Consider the following 15,908-nt stretch of genomic DNA (forward strand, 5'->3'; position numbering starts at 1 on the left):
GCACTTGCTACCCCTGATGGGGTTTTGTAGCGCAAGTAGCACGCTACTCTGGAACCCATCAGGATTAGTGTTGAATTAGTATGGTGAAACATGAAAGTCATTTTAGTGGTGGATATGTTAGTCAGTTATTTGGTTTGAGAAGGGTTGGGGAGGGGTAGAAAAGAGGGAAAAGTTAAGAAAGGTTTGTTTTGGGGCATCGGTATAGTAAAAGAGGTGTAGGATGATGCAAGGAGGGGTAGAGTAGTAGAGAGTCTAGAAAGGGTTATTTTGAGGATCATAGTAGTGGTATGGGGTTTGGGGTTAAATGAGAGAGTGGGTGTAGAGGATATATTGAGCGAAGTATAGGCTGAGAAATAAGGAAGTGCATTGGAAATGCTAAATTAGAAGAAAGTGATAAATATATAGATCCATAAGTACATTGAAAGTATATAGATGCATAATGGAGGTGTGTGTATTGGGCAGCATTTCTGGCCCTGGCCCTGACCCTGACCATTCTCAACAGGCAACTGCCCTTGTCCTCTTCGGCCTTCACAGGCGGAAACAGGCAACTGCCCTTGTCCTCTCCGCCCTTCACAGGCTCAAACAGGCAACGGCACTTGTCCTCTCCACCCGTCACAGGCTCAAACAGGCAACTGCCCTCGTCCTCTCCGCCCTTCACAGGCTCAAACAGGCAACGGCACTTGTCCTCTCCACCCGTCACAGGCTCAAACAGGCAACTGCCCTTGTCCTCTCCGCCCTTAGCTGAGACTCTCTGAGCCTGGCCTTTTATAGCCCTAGTATTCAGGTGACCCCATCAGCCAATGGGAACCCTAGCCCTAACACTATCCAATCACAACACTAGCCCTAAAAATCTAGAACCAATAGGAGACCAGGACCTTACAGCCAATCTTAGCCCTAGTCCAAGCACCCAATCAGTTAAAAAACCCTAATCTCTACATAAAATAGAGGCCCTAGCCCTAACAGTAGTCCCACCCAAGTCCACGCAACCAATGGCACAGGAAGCCCTTGTCCCTACTTCCAATATAAAGCCTGACCCTACTCTTAGTCCCACAACCAGTCCAGCAACCACTCACACCAGAAGCCCTAATCGCTAATTCCAATTAAATGTCTAATCCTAGCCCTAGTCCCACCCTAGTCCTAACAACCAATAACACAGGAAACCCTAGTCCCTACTTCCAATAGAAATCCTAACCCTAGCCCTAGTCCAAACCCTACATTTATCGAATCACAGACCCAGAAACCAATCAGAACACTCAAATACCCAACCAATGAGGACAGTAACCCTAATCCAATAGAAACATCAGATACAACCACCAATCAGTGTACACATGTGACAAACAATATCAGACCATATAAGGTCCCAGCGACCTCAGACAAGGTTTGCTGGCCAGGGAGTTAGAAGCTTTTTTTTCTGTTCAGAATCTCCTAGGAGACAAGCAGGCTCAATCCACACTTTGGACTTCTGCAAGTACAGGCCTCACTATTTGGGGGAGGAGGAGTTCACTGGCTTGTGAACACAAAATAGTGGCTTGGGGTGCACTGTTTTAACATAGAGGTCTTAGCACAGAGCAAAGGAGAAATTTGGAGGGGAAACTGAAAGTCATCAGCAATGAGAGGGAAAAACTACAGAGTTTGGATTGCAAATCCCACAATTCAACACGTTAAATGGAAGAAATAATGGGCAGGAAAAAACAAGTTTGAAACACAAAACAGGTGATAAAATATCCAACCACAGGCAGGTTAAAACTACAATTTTTAAACTAACAACCACAGGCAAAGACAGAAATAACAGAAAGTTGAATTTTGCTACTGTTTAAAACAAAACAAAAAATACAAACTATATATATATATAAAAAATGTTTTAAACAAAAAGCTTTGTCTTTTTGCCTGCATCAGGCCATATATGCTGCAGTGGCAGTCTGCATGGCATAGGTGAGGGGTCCCTTTTCAGTCCTAATGCCGTAGGTACCATTTACTAGGGACTTACAGTGGGCATGAAGGGTAAATTGTGGAATCATTTCAGGGAAAGAGCACTAGCAACATGACAACCAGGGAGCTATTACTCTTACAGTCAAAGTTGCATCAAAAGCTGGCAAAAAGTAGGGAATTACTGGAACAGAACCCCATTTTCTCACACCTATTCTTCACATTCAATCTTTCATACTGATTCATGCAGTGCACTGCTGCTTACTCGCAGCTACAAGTTCAAAGCACACTCTGGCACTTATGTATTCCATAAAAACTACACTTTAGATACACCATAAGTAACACCTTCCCTTATCTTACACAGGAACATTTGGTCCCTACCTAATCGTCCACTTGGACAACAAATAAAATACCATTTGCCCTTTGATCTTCGGGTGGCCATTTTGGGTTCGCAAGCAGACGCTACACACAACATTCATGCTTGATTAGCTCTCTAAATCCTTCTGGCTGCATGCTGTACACTTGCTTATTAACGATAAACCTGTGTCTAGAATCAACAGATCTATGGAGTGGAATAAAATATAGCAAAGAAACCATGGACCCAATCAAAGTAAACCTCCTTATATGGCCTCATTTGAAAGACCTAGTTCTACAGCTATAGGTCCCATCTTAAATGTGTCTTATGCCCTTCCCTATCTGGATCCTCCACAACCATTTATTTGTACTCCATTTATGATTTAACATACCACAATCGTTATTATGGACCTATTTGATACTCTAAAAATACCTATATAATTTATATTTGTTGACTTTTTGGTTTCTGTCACCACTCAAGTCCCAAATAACCAAATAAGACAAGGTTGGTTCTTACTGAAATGGTGTTTTTAAATGCTTCACATACCGGTCTTTGAAGTTAAGCCTGTCTGCTCGCAGCCACGTTACCAAGGGTGGAGCATGGTAATAATTTTAGACCTATGCGGAGTTCTACCATGTGTTAGTGGCCTTATTGCCAGTGACAGACCTACATTTGCCCAAACCAATAACCCACTTTCCAACAGCCGCCCATGCACAGTTGGCAAAATACCAAGGAGCCTTTAAAAACCGACTTCCATTACGGGGAGGCGCACTAGGAAACAAATGTTAAGTCATATAAAGAGTAAAAATTAAAGCAAAAAAGGCAAAATATCGTATTTTGGCTTGCTCTCCTGTCCTGACATGTGCACACCATGGCCCATCCCCAAGATTAAATAGCATGCTACATCCAAGATCCAGTCAGACCAATTCCTCAAAATTTGACACCTGAAATAAATAACGTCTGAGTCGCCCAAAATAGTTCCATGCGACAGACAAGCATTTACAATGCAACGGTCTCGCCTTTGCAAAAGTTAGCGCTTTTGGCATTGTAAATGACAAATGTTTTATTTATGTGTTGGTTTTGGAAACAGATAAATAAATGGCATTGTCATGAGCAGTAGAGAGTGAGTAGTAGAGAGTGAGTAGTAGAGAGAGTAGTAGAGAGAGTAGTAGTGAGTAGTAGAGAGAGTAGTAGTGAGTAGTAGAGAGTGAGTAGAGAGTAGTAAGTGAGTAGTAGAGTGTGTAGTAGAGAGTAGTGAGTGTGTAGTAGAGAGTAGTGAGTGTGTAGTAGAGAGTAGTGAGTGTGTAGTAGAGAGTAGTGAGTGTGTAGTAGAGAGTAGTGAGTGTGTAGTAGAGAGTGTGTAGTAGAGAGTGTGTAGTAGAGAGTGTGTAGTAGAGAGTGAGCAGTAGAGACTAGTGAGTGTGTAGTAGAGTGGTGAGTGTGTAGTAGAGTGGTGAGTGTGTAGTAGAGTGTGTAGTAGAGTGCGTAGGAGAATGTGTAGTAGGGAGTGTAGTAGAGTGTGTAGTAGAGAGTGTGTACTAGAGAGTAGTGAGTGTGTAGTAGAGAGTGTGTAATACAGAATGTGAAGTAGAGAGATTGAAGTAGAGAGATTGAAGTAGAGAGATTGAGGTAGAGAGATTGAATTAGAGAGATTGAAGTAGAGAGATTGAAGTAGAGAGTGTGGAGTAGAGAGTGGAGAGTCTGTAGTAGAGTGTAGTAGAAAGTAGTGAGTGTGTAGTAGAGTAGTAGAGAATGTGTAGTAGAGTAGTAGAGAGTAGTAGAGGGTGTGTAGTAGAGTGTGTAGTAGAGCGTGTGTGTAGCAGAGTGTGTAGTAGTGTAGTAGAGCGTGTAGTGTAGAGTGTGTAGTGTAGAGTGTGTAGTAGAGAGTGTGTAATGTAGAGTGTGTAATGTAGAGTGTGTAATGTAGAGTGTGTAGTAGAGTGTGTAGTAGAGTGTGTAGTAGAGTGTGTAGTAGAGTGTGTAGTAGAGTGTGTAGTAGAGAGTGTAGTAGAGAGTGTAGTAAGTAGTGACTGTAGTAGATAGTGTGTAGTAGAGAGTGTCTAGTATAGAGTGTGTCGAAGAGAGTAGTGGCTGTAGTAGTGAGTGTGTAGTGAGTGTGTAGTAGAGTGTGTAGTAGAGAGTAGTGACTGTAGTAGAGAGTGTGTAGTAGTGTGTAGTAGAGAGTAGTGACTGTAGTAGAGTGTGTAGTACAGTGTGTAGTAGAGAGTAGTGACTGTAGTAGATAGTGTGTAGTAGAGAGTGTCTAGTATAGAGTGTGTCGAAGAGAGTAGTGGCTGTAGTAGTGAGTGTGTAGTGAGTGTGTAGTAGAGAGTAGTGACTGTAGTAGAGAGTGTGTAGTAGTGTGTAGTAGAGAGTAGTGACTGTAGTAGAGTGTGTAGTACAGTGTGTAGTAGAGAGTAGCGACTGTAGTAGAGAGTGTGTAGTAGAGTGTGTAGTAGAGAGTGTGTAGTAGAGTGTGTAGTAGAGAGTAGAGTGTGTAGCAGAGAGTAGTGACTGTAGTAGAGAGTGTGTAGTAGAGTGTGTAGTAGAGAGTGTGTAGTAGAGTGTATTAGAGAGTAGAGTGCGTAGCAGAGAGTAGTGACTGTAGTAGAGAGTGTGTAGCAGAATGTGTAGTAGAGAGTAGTGACTGTAGTAGGGAGTGTGTAGTAGAGAGTAGTGACTGTAGTAGAGAGTGTGTAGTAGAGAGTGTGCAGTGATTTGAGTTTTACATCAAATTAAAAACGGGAACGGAACAAACTCATCCTATACATTATTGTGGTAGGTGCCCACGCATATAGGGTTAAATGATGCGTTAGATGCCACAGGTCCCACCAACACGCTTCCTTTATGATAGGAGAATGCCCAACATCGCGGAGATTTGCTCTCTGCTCTTCCCGGATATTTGTATTTTCAAATGTATAATGTTATCCTGCTAAACGAAGACGATGCTCAAACTATAAAAGAAGAGGGTTTCACAGATATGTTAGTCCTTCCGGGCAAACGAAATGACCCAAAGAAAGATCAAGTGACAGTTTAGAGCTCCAAGTGAGTCTTAATAAAATCAGTGTCTGGAACGCATAGCATCAAAAAACGAGCGGGGCATCAAACTGCAGTGTCATTCAATCAAAGCTTCAAGGCTTCTGAGCGCTAGCCGAGAATTATTTTTTGTGAAGCACTAATCACTGTGGAAGGTGCCCCTGCTATCCCAGATGTGAGAAGTCAGTCTGATATGAAAATAAGCAGTATTTGGAATGAATGTATTTGGCAGGGGGAAGGTGGGGCGGCGCAAGACCGTACTGACGAGTGAACAGGAGCCATTTTGTACCGAGTGATTCTGCCTGTGTGCATGTAGACAAACCAGGCAGCAGCATGAGCATGTGATTCGGTAAAATAACAAGCATTTACAATGCAATGGTTTTGCCTTTGTTAAAGTTAGAGCTATTGGCATTGCTCTTGACACTCTGAAGCTCCACTCTGCATTCTGAAGCTCCACTCTGCACTCTGAAGCTCCACTCTGAAGCTCCACTCTGCACTCTGAAGCTCCACTCTGAAGCTCCACTCTGAAGCTCCACTCTGAAGCTCCACTCTGAAGCTCCACTCTGAAGCTCCACTCTGAAGCTCCACTCTGAAGCTCCACTCTGAAGCTCCACTCTGAAGCTCCACTCTGAAGCTCCACTCTGCACTCTGAAGCTCCACTCTGAATCTGAACTCTGAAGCTCCACTCTGAATCTGCACTATGCACTCTGAATCTCCACTCTGCACTCTGAAGCTCCACTCTGCACTCTGAAGCTCCACTCTGCACTCTGAAGCTCCACTCTGCACTCTGAAGCTCCACTCTGCACTCTGAAGCTCCACTCTGCACTCTGAAGCTCCACTCTGCACTCTGAAGCTCCACTCTGCACTCTGAAGCTCTACTCTGAAGCTCTACGCTCCACTCTGAAGCTCTACGCTCCACTCTGAAGCTCTACGCTCCACTCTGAAGCTCTACGCTCCACTCTGAAGCTCTACGCTCCACTCTGAAGCTCTACGCTCCACTCTGAAGCTCTACGCTCCACTCTGAAGCTCCACTCTGAAGCTCCACTCTGAAGCTCTACGCTCCACTCTGAAGCTCTACGCTCCACTCTGAAGCTCTACGCTCCACTCTGAAGCTCTACGCTCCACTCTGAAGCTCTACGCTCCACTCTGAAGCTCTACGCTCCACTCTGAAGCTCTACGCTCCACTCTGAAGCTCTACGCTCCACTCTGAAGCTCCACTCTCCACTCTGAAGCTCCACTCTGAAGCTCCACTCTGAAGCTCCACTCTGAAGCTCCACTCTGAAGCTCCACTCTGAAGCTCCACTCTGAAGCTCCACTCTGCACTCTGAAGCTCCACTCTGAAGCTCCACTCTGAAGCTCCACTCTGAAGCTCCACTCTGAAGCTCCACTCTGAAGCTCCACTCTGAAGCTCCACTCTGAAGCTCCACTCTGAAGCTCCACTCTGAAGCTCCACTCTGAAGCTCCACTCTGAAGCTCCACTCTGAAGCTCCACTCTGAAGCTCCACTCTGAAGCTCCACTCTGCACTCTGAAGCTCCACTCACAAGCTCTACTCTGAAGCTCCACTCTCCACTCTGAATCTCCACTCTGAAGCTCCACTCTCCACTCTGAATCTCCACTCTGAAGCTCCACTCTGCACTCTGAAGCTCCACTCTGAAGCTCTACTCTGAAGCTCCACTCTCCACTCTGAATCTCCACTCTGAAGCTCCACTCTCCACTCTGAATCTCCACTCTGAAGCTCCACTCGGAAGCTCCACTCTGCACTCTGATGCTCCACTCTGAAGCTCCACTCTGAAGCTCCACTCTGAAGCTCCACTCTGAAGCTCCACTCTGCACTCTGAAGCTCCACTCTGAAGCTCCACTCTGCACTCTGAAGCTCCACTCTGAAGCTCTACTCTGAAGCTCCACTCTCCACTCTGAATCTCCACTCTGAAGCTCCACTCTCCACTCTGAATCTCCACTCTGAATCTCCACTCTGAAGCTCCACTCGGAAGCTCCACTCTCCACTCTGAAGCTCCACTCGGAAGCTCCACTCTGCACTCTGATGCTCCACTCTGAAGCTCCACTCTGAAGCTCCACTCTGAAGCTCCACTCTGCACTCTGAAGCTCCACTCTGAAGCTCCACTCTGCACTCTGAAGCTCCACTCTGAAGCTCCACTCTGCACTCTGAAGCTCCACTCTGAAGCTCCACTCTGCACTCTGAAGCTCCACTCTGAAGCTCCACTCTGCACTCTGAAGCTCCACTCTGAAGCTCCACTCTGCACTCTGAAGCTCCACTCTGAAGCTCCACTCTGAAGCTCCACTCTGAAGCTCCACTCTGAAGCTCCACTCTGAAGCTCCACTCTGCACTCTGAAGCTCCACTCTGAAGCTCCACTCTGCACTCTGAAGCTCCACTCTGAAGCTCCACTCTGCACTCTGAAGCTCCACTCTGAAGCTCCACTCTGCACTCTGAAGCTCCACTCTGAAGCTCCACGCTCCACTCTGAAGCTCCACTCTGAAGCTCCACTCTGAAGCTCCACTCTGAAGCTCCACTCTGAAGCTCCACTCTGAAGCTCCACTCTGAAGCTCCACTCTGAAGCTCCACTCTGAAGCTCCACTCTGAAGCTCCACTCTGAAGCTCCACTCTGCACTCTGAAGCTCCACTCTGAAGCTCCACTCTGCACTCTGAAGCTCCACTCTGAAGCTCCACTCTGAAGCTCCACTCTGAAGCTCCACTCTGAAGCTCCACTCTGAAGCTCCACTCTGAAGCTCCACTCTGCACTCTGAAGCTCTACTCTGAAGCTCCACTCTGCACTCTGAAGCTCTACTCTGAAGCTCCACTCTGCACTCTGAAGCTCCACTCTGAAGCTCCACTCTGCACTCTGAAGCTCCACTCTGAAGCTCCACTCTGCACTCTGAAGCTCCACTCTGAAGCTCTACTCTGAAGCTCCACTCTGAAGCTCCACTCTGCACTCTGAAGCTCCACTCTGAAGCTCTACTCTGAAGCTCCACTCTGCACTCTGAAGCTCCACTCTGAAGCTCCACTCTGCACTCTGAAGCTCCACTCTGAAGCTCTACTCTGAAGCTCCACTCTGCACTCTGATGCTCCACTCGGAAGCTCCACTCTGCACTCTGAAGCTCCACTCTGAAGCTCCACTCTGCACTCTGAAGCTCCACTCTGAAGCTCCACTCTGCACTCTGAAGCTCCACTCTGAAGCTCCACTCTGCACTCTGAAGCTCCACTCTGAAGCTCTACTCTGAAGCTCCACTCTGCACTCTGAAGCTCCACTCTGAAGCTCTACTCTGAAGCTCCACTCTGCACTCTGATGCTCCACTCGGAAGCTCCACTCTGCACTCTGAAGCTCCACTCTGAAGCTCCACTCTGCACTCTGAAGCTCCACTCTGAAGCTCCACTCTGCACTCTGAAGCTCCACTCTGAAGCTCCACTCTGCACTCTGAAGCTCCACTCTGAAGCTCCACTCTGAAGCTCCACTCTGAAGCTCCACTCTGAAGCTCCACTCTGAAGCTCCACTCTGAAGCTCCACTCTGAAGCTCCACTCTGAAGCTCCACTCTGAAGCTCCACTCTGAAGCTCCACTCTGAAGCTCCACTCTGAAGCTCCACTCTGAAGCTCCACTCTGAAGCTCCACTCTGAAGCTCGATTCTGAAGCTCCACTCTGCACTCTGAAGCTCTACTCTGAAGCTCCACTCTGCACTCTGAAGCTCTACTCTGAAGCTCCACTCTGCACTCTGAAGCTCCACTCTGAAGCTCCACTCTGCACTCTGAAGCTCCACTCTGAAGCTCCACTCTGCACTCTGAAGCTCCACTCTGAAGCTCTACTCTGAAGCTCCACTCTGCACTCTGAAGCTCCACTCTGAAGCTCTACTCTGAAGCTCCACTCTGCACTCTGAAGCTCCACTCTGAAGCTCTACTCTGAAGCTCCACTCTGCACTCTGAAGCTCCACTCTGAAGCTCTACTCTGAAGCTCCACTCTGCACTCTGAAGCTCCACTCTGAAGCTCTACTCTGAAGCTCCACTCTGCACTCTGAAGCTCCACTCTGAAGCTCCACTCTGCACTCGGAAGCTCCACTCGGAAGCTCCACTCGGAAGCTCCACTCGGAAGCTCCACTCGGAAGCTCCACTCTGAAGCTCCACTCTGCACTCTGAAGCTCCACTCGGAAGCTCCACTCGGAAGCTCCACTCTGAAGCTCCACTCTGCACTCTGAAGCTCCACTCGGAAGCTCCACTCTGAAGCTCCACGCTCCACTCTGAAGCTCCACTCGGAAGCTCCACTCTGAAGCTCCACTCTGAAGCTCCACTCTGCACTCTGAAGCTCCACTCTGAAGCTCCACTCTGAAGCTCCACTCTGCACTCTGAAGCTCCACTCTGAAGCTCTACTCTGAAGCTCCACTCTGCACTCTGAAGCTCCACTCTGAAGCTCCACTCTGCACTCTGAAGCTCCACTCTGAAGCTCCACTCTGCACTCGGAAGCTCCACTCGGAAGCTCCACTCTGAAGCTCCACTCTGAAGCTCCACTCTGAAGCTCCACTCTGCACTCTGAAGCTCCACTCTGAAGCTCCACTCGGAAGCTCCACTCTGCACTCTGAAGCTCCACTCTGAAGCTCCACTCTGCACTCTGAAGCTCCACTCTGAAGCTCCACTCTGCACTCTGAAGCTCCACTCTGAAGCTCCACTCGGAAGCTCCACTCGGAAGCTCCACTCTGCACTCTGAAGCTCCACTCTGCAGCTCCACTCTGCAGCTCCACTCTGCAGCTCCACTCTGAAGCTCCACTCTGAAGCTCCACTCTGAAGCTCCACTCTGAAGCTCCACTCTGAAGCTCCACTCTGAAGCTCCACTCTGAAGCTCCACTCTGCACTCTGAAGCTCCACTCTGAAGCTCCACTCTGCACTCTGAAGCTCCACTCTGAAGCTCCACTCTGCACTCTGAAGCTCCACTCTGAAGCTCCACTCTGCACTCTGAAGCTCCACTCTGAAGCTCCACTCTGCACTCTGAAGCTCCACTCTGAAGCTCCACTCTGAAGCTCCACTCTGAAGCTCCACTCTGAAGCTCCACTCTGAAGCTCCACTCTGAAGCTCCACTCTGAAGCTCCACTCTGCACTCTGAACGGTCAGACTCCAAAAATCGGCCCTAATCACAATAGTATTATTTCACCTGCGTGAATATAAGTCTTTGAAATTCTGGCCAGTGGTAATACACACAAGTAATATAAAATTGTTGTTCCAAAGAGCATTAAATGGAAATAAAACAAGTACCAGACCCATTGGAGCCCCACCCATCTAGAGGTGGTAGGCCCCTTTTCCTGCAAATCCTGTTGTGCACAATTTACGACTGTTCACACTGTGACTCCGTGTATACATTATGAGGATTTGTTGATACCCACGCCATCGCCTGCCGTAGTTACCGCCCCGCGAGGGAGGAAAAACATCTTATGCAATATAAGGTCCCTATCAAAACACACGGTGGAGGTATGGGATATGATATCCTCTAGTCAACCGGAGCTGTGTTTTCTTACTGAAACATGGCTCAAACCACATTGCACACCGGCCATCACTCTTGCAATTCCATGTAACTACAAATTACTGCGACTGGACCGCCCTATAAAAATTGGTGGCGGGATTGCTGTAGCATACAAAGATGAATTAAAAGCAACAATCTTGGAAGCATTTTGTTCCCCCGATATAGAAATCCTGATTTTTAAGATACAGTCCTCTAAGGAAAACTATAAAGGTGCCCTAGTTTACAGGCCACCTGGCACCTACAAAAATTTCTCCAACATTCTAATTGAATTACTTGCCCCACACATAAATAATGATGGGGAGTTCACATTAGTCGGAGATTTTAACGTCCATGGTGAGAAACACGACTGCAATGATGCTCAATCATTGATAACAGATCTATCAATGCTAGGTCTGATATTAAAGAACAAAGGACCCACGCATCAGGCTGGTCATACCTTGGACTTAGTTTTCTCGAATGTCCACGCGATTTCATGCCCACCTGCCTTTCAGGTGAGCTGGACCGATCATTTCGTTGTGGAATTTATAACCCCCCCCCAGGCACATAAACCCACGCACCACAGCACACTACCTTGCGTCCGTAGACAGTGGCACAAAGTCACCAATTCCACTTTTAAAGATAATTTTAACCCTCCCACAATACGACATTTAAATGACACTGAAGCAGCTCTCAAGAAAGTTGATGATGAAATCAGGAAAGCTATAGACAGAATTGCTCCATTAAAACTTTTTAAATCCAAGCCAATTAGGAAGCAAGAAGTCTGGTTCTCCGATAAATTAAGAACTCTCAAACAAGGAGCCAGGAAACTAGAGAAAATTTGGAGAACATCCCATCTTCTAGGAGACAAAGAAAAATATTGGAGCGCTTTATCCTCCTATCATAAAGCAATTCGTTGCGCGCGTAAAGCACATATTGCTACCCAAATACAAGAAGCTGGAAACTCCCCTCGAGTTCTCTTTCAAATAGTACAGACATTTGCTAAACCAACAGCATGTGAAGCTCCTGATACTTCGTCCCAACAGTTGTGTGATGAGATTTCATGTTTCTTCACCAACAAAATAGACAAAATCTACGATAAGATTTTACATACCAATCAGGCCTCAACTATTACCCCGGTGAACCCCTTACCTACCCTCCTTGACCCCACACCAGACTCACAATCTCTGGATATCTTTCCCCCTGTTTCATCTCAAGAAATATCACGACTTATGAAACAAATCAAAAGTGGCAGCCCAGAGGATGCTATACCAGCCAGATTAATACCCACTTTGGATGAACACCTTAGCCTACTGATTACAGAACTAGTGAACCTTTCACTCATCTCAGGCACTGTCCCCAAAGAATGGAAGCGAGCTCTTGTCAGACCTTTGAGGAAGAACACCGCCCTACCATGGTCTGACTTGACAAACTTAAGACCCATTTCTCTACTTCCTTTCTTGGGGAAAGTCACAGAAAAATATGTCAATCAACATCTATCTAGACATATTGAACAAGTTCATGCCTTGGATGAGTCCCAATCTGGATTCCGCCCCAAATACAGTACTGAATCCACCTTGCTGTCTGTTACTGATGATCTCCATGCCTACCAGGACAGGGGCCTATCAGTCATCTTGGTTCTTTTAGATCTATCGGCAGCGTTCGACACCGTATCTCATTCCATCTTAATCCAACGGTTGTCGAGCGCTGGCCTTAAGAACAAAGCCCTGGAATGGCTAAAGAGTTTCTTAGCTGATCGTACCCAGAGAGTCACCATGGGTACATATCGCTCAGCGGAAATTGAGATTTCTAAGGGGGTGCCACAGGGCTCATGTCTGAGCCCTACACTCTTCAATATCTACGTGGCCCCCCTGGCAGGAGTGTTGCGTAGATACGGATTTGTCCCCGTATCCTACGCAGACGACACTCAACTCCTGTTTCCCTTCAAATCTCTTTCCGCCGAAGTTAAGAACTCTTTTTCAGCTGGCATGAAAGCAGTAGCACATTGGATGTCCTCCAACTACCTCCAATGCAATGTCAGCAAGACAGAGATCAGGCTGTTTGGAGAAGCTAAGATACTCTGGACTCCAGATTGGTGGCCTGCTGAGCTGGGGGCTGTCCCTGAACCCAAGAAGATTGTGAAGAACTTGGGCATTCGACTGGACCAAGATCTGTCTCTTAAACAGCATACCAGTTACATAGCAGGGATATGCTTCCACACCATTGGCCTGCTTCGCAAGGTCTTCCCGCTTCTACCTAACTCAGTGAGAAAAACCTTGGTGCAAGCACTTGTACTGAGTCGGATAGACTACTGCAACGGTCTGCTAATCTCAGCCAATGAAGGAGTGCTAGACAAACTGCAGGTCATTCAGAACACGGCAGCTCGCCTTGTTCTGAATGCCCCTCCGAGAACTCCCTCCAAACCCCTTCTTGAGCAACTGCATTGGCTCCCAGTCAGACAAAGGGCCAAATTTAAAATCTGTTGCTTAATCCACAAGTGTCTGAACGGACAGGGACCTACTTATCTCGAACGGAGATTTGTTTCTTATGTCCCAGCGCGGTCCCTCAGATCAAGTACCAACCTTTTACTTGTGGTCCCCCATGTCAAAAAGGCCAGGCATGGAGGTAGAGCTCTATCCACTCTAGGACCAAAGATGTGGAACAAACTGCCTCTGACCTTACGACAATGTAGTGAACATCTAACATTTCGTAAGCAACTAAAAACCATTTTATTTAAAAATCAAATCTAAACATCTCACAGTACATCAATAAATTCGTGGAGTTACCGGTCAAAAGCGCAGAGATACGCCTGTTGGAGTGATTCTAGCGCTATACAAAACCACAAATAAATAAATAAATAAATTGACGCCTGCACCTTAAAAGTGAAACTGACTGAAGCAAGCGCCCGGGCCACGTTGAAAAAAAAAGCCACACACATTAGATGCAGTCAAGGCGCGCTCACGAGGTCAGAAGGCACTCCACATGAACAACTACCAGACACATTGTTTCATTTCACTTTGAAAGTGCAGGCATCAAAGTGAAACTGACTAAAGGAAGCGCACGGCCCATTAGATGCAGTATATTCCCAGAAAAGTGGCAACATAAGTTGTCTCGCATAGACAGCAAAAGCTTTGCTTTTGCTTTCGTCTAGGCGAGACCTAAAAAAAAGTGAATTCATGTGAGGTTAATGCAACTGCATTAACTGCTTGTTAGGCCGTCTTCGTAACTATGGTAACAACTAGGTAATGGTTTATTGCTCAAGTACTTAAGTTTAAGTGGTTACTGGGTTACCTAAGAATACATTCATACAAAAGTAGAACACGCATTTCTGTGTAGAATTTCGAATCCATATTATTACTATGCAAATGCATGTTTATTTACCTCCTAGACTACATGTTACTGTGTTACATTTTTAGTTTCTTAGAGCTTTGTGTCTCCCCTAGGGTCTGCTCATGGGCCAGAATGCTCGGGAGAGGTGAACAAGAGATGGACACAGAGGAAAGTAGAGGTCACAACAGAAGGATTGAGTATGCAGTAGTCTCTCTAAAACGCTAGAATCTCCTTAAACAGAGTGATGGGGCATTGAGGAAGCAGGTTGAAAGTGCTGGACCAGCAAGCAGGGAGGGAGCAGGCGAGGTTACAGTGTCTGGGGGAACAGAGACTATAATAGGGAGCGAGGCAAGAGGGGACAGAGTGAGCAGGAGGACAGGTAAAGAGACATGGGCAACAGTGAGAAGTATCAGGCATGGCACAAAGTTAAAATGATGGTACTTTGAGGGATAGTAGTGCGGGTCAGCGAGCCCCTGTCCATGTTGCCTACAATCAGACTTTTGCACACCTAAGAGGTCATTCACCGGCTTCTCTATAATTACACCTTGCTAATTCCATTCTGTGTTAGACTAGGACAGAAAATTCGCCTGGGCGCCAAAATAAATGTGACCCTGTTAGAAAATTAGATAACTAAAAAAAAACTGCCCACATTTGCAATTCAGGGCAGTTTTGAACCTGAAAGACACACTGTATATGTGTATTGCAAGGTATAGGAGACTGCATGCATTTGTGATTCTTGGAAGCAAGATTTGTGGGAATATGAGGGAAATCAACAGAAAAAACATACCCCCAGACCATAAAACAGGCCCACAAACGGACAGAAACCTGGCCATATACGGACTTCTCAGACATTGCCAGATTGTCCTACAGGCCAGTCCGACCCAGATTCCACCTAATTAAGGACAACCAGACTGCGTGGCCACAATGGGTGAATATGCGAAGTGCATTGTGGGAGTGGCTCCCCTTTTAATGTGGGACACAACGGATTCACATTCTGGTGGAACAGCATTACCAGTGCTATGCATTCACAAACCACGATTTGCAACAAAACTATTGACGAGAAAAATGACCCCGAAGGTAAGTAGATGAAAGGGCACTCACAGGCCGTCGCGCAGCTCCTGGGTGTCGTTGGGCGTCCCAAGGGACCGCAAGCTTCTTTCCAAGGACGTCACTGTGAAGAGGAGACAGAATGAGCTGACAGGCTGTTGCACTAAATAAAGCAATGCGACCTTTTCCATCATACTTCTGCAAATAATGAAATCAGGGACAAGTGTATGTTTGTCACAGCTGTCAGGGAAAGCCGTGACCGGATATTGTTCTTACTCCCTGCTTGATTTCCTGAGGGTGCGAGGACCTCTTGGAAGGCTGCCATTTTGTTTTATTTTACCTGAAGGGCTCGATTCCCCTTCTTGAAGGGCACTCCTTTCCATCTGAGGCTTTTCAAACTGCTCTGTTGTGCTCTGATAGTTAGACACATACCAAACTGTCATCTTTCATAATTAACGTTATTTTTGTTAGTATTCAAAAAGGTTCAGTTTAATCCATGTCCCACTCTCTTTGTTCAAAACAAAGTGCGATTTAGATGTTGCAGTACTTCTCACTTTTGGAAGTCGGAATAAGCTGCCCAAAAAGCCACAACTGACCCCTTGGCTCGGGAAGATAATAGTAAACCACTCACAAACTGGCAAATCCGTAGGATTTTTCTACCAGATGTGTGGGACTGGTGCGCTTCTGCATCAGAAAGATTTTTTTTTAATGCAGAGACCCT

General features: G+C 46.6%; 1 protein-coding gene across 3 annotated transcripts in view; it reads right to left on the reverse strand.

Moving 5' to 3' along the window:
* The window catches only part of TSNARE1 (t-SNARE domain containing 1), a 1,291,163-nt gene that overhangs the window by 666,766 nt on the left and 608,489 nt on the right, over positions 1-15,908 (reverse strand). For all 3 annotated transcript variants that reach the window (XM_086966282.1, XM_086966284.1, XM_086966281.1), the window contains one exon: positions 15,242-15,311. In XM_086966282.1, the coding sequence (XP_086822408.1) occupies positions 15,242-15,311 (70 nt within the window). The remainder of the gene's footprint in view (positions 1-15,241; positions 15,312-15,908) is intronic.

This window comes from Lissotriton vulgaris, chromosome 4_1 (assembly GCF_964263255.1).
Source record: "Lissotriton vulgaris chromosome 4_1, aLisVul1.2, whole genome shotgun sequence".
NCBI lineage: Eukaryota > Metazoa > Chordata > Amphibia > Caudata > Salamandridae > Lissotriton > Lissotriton vulgaris.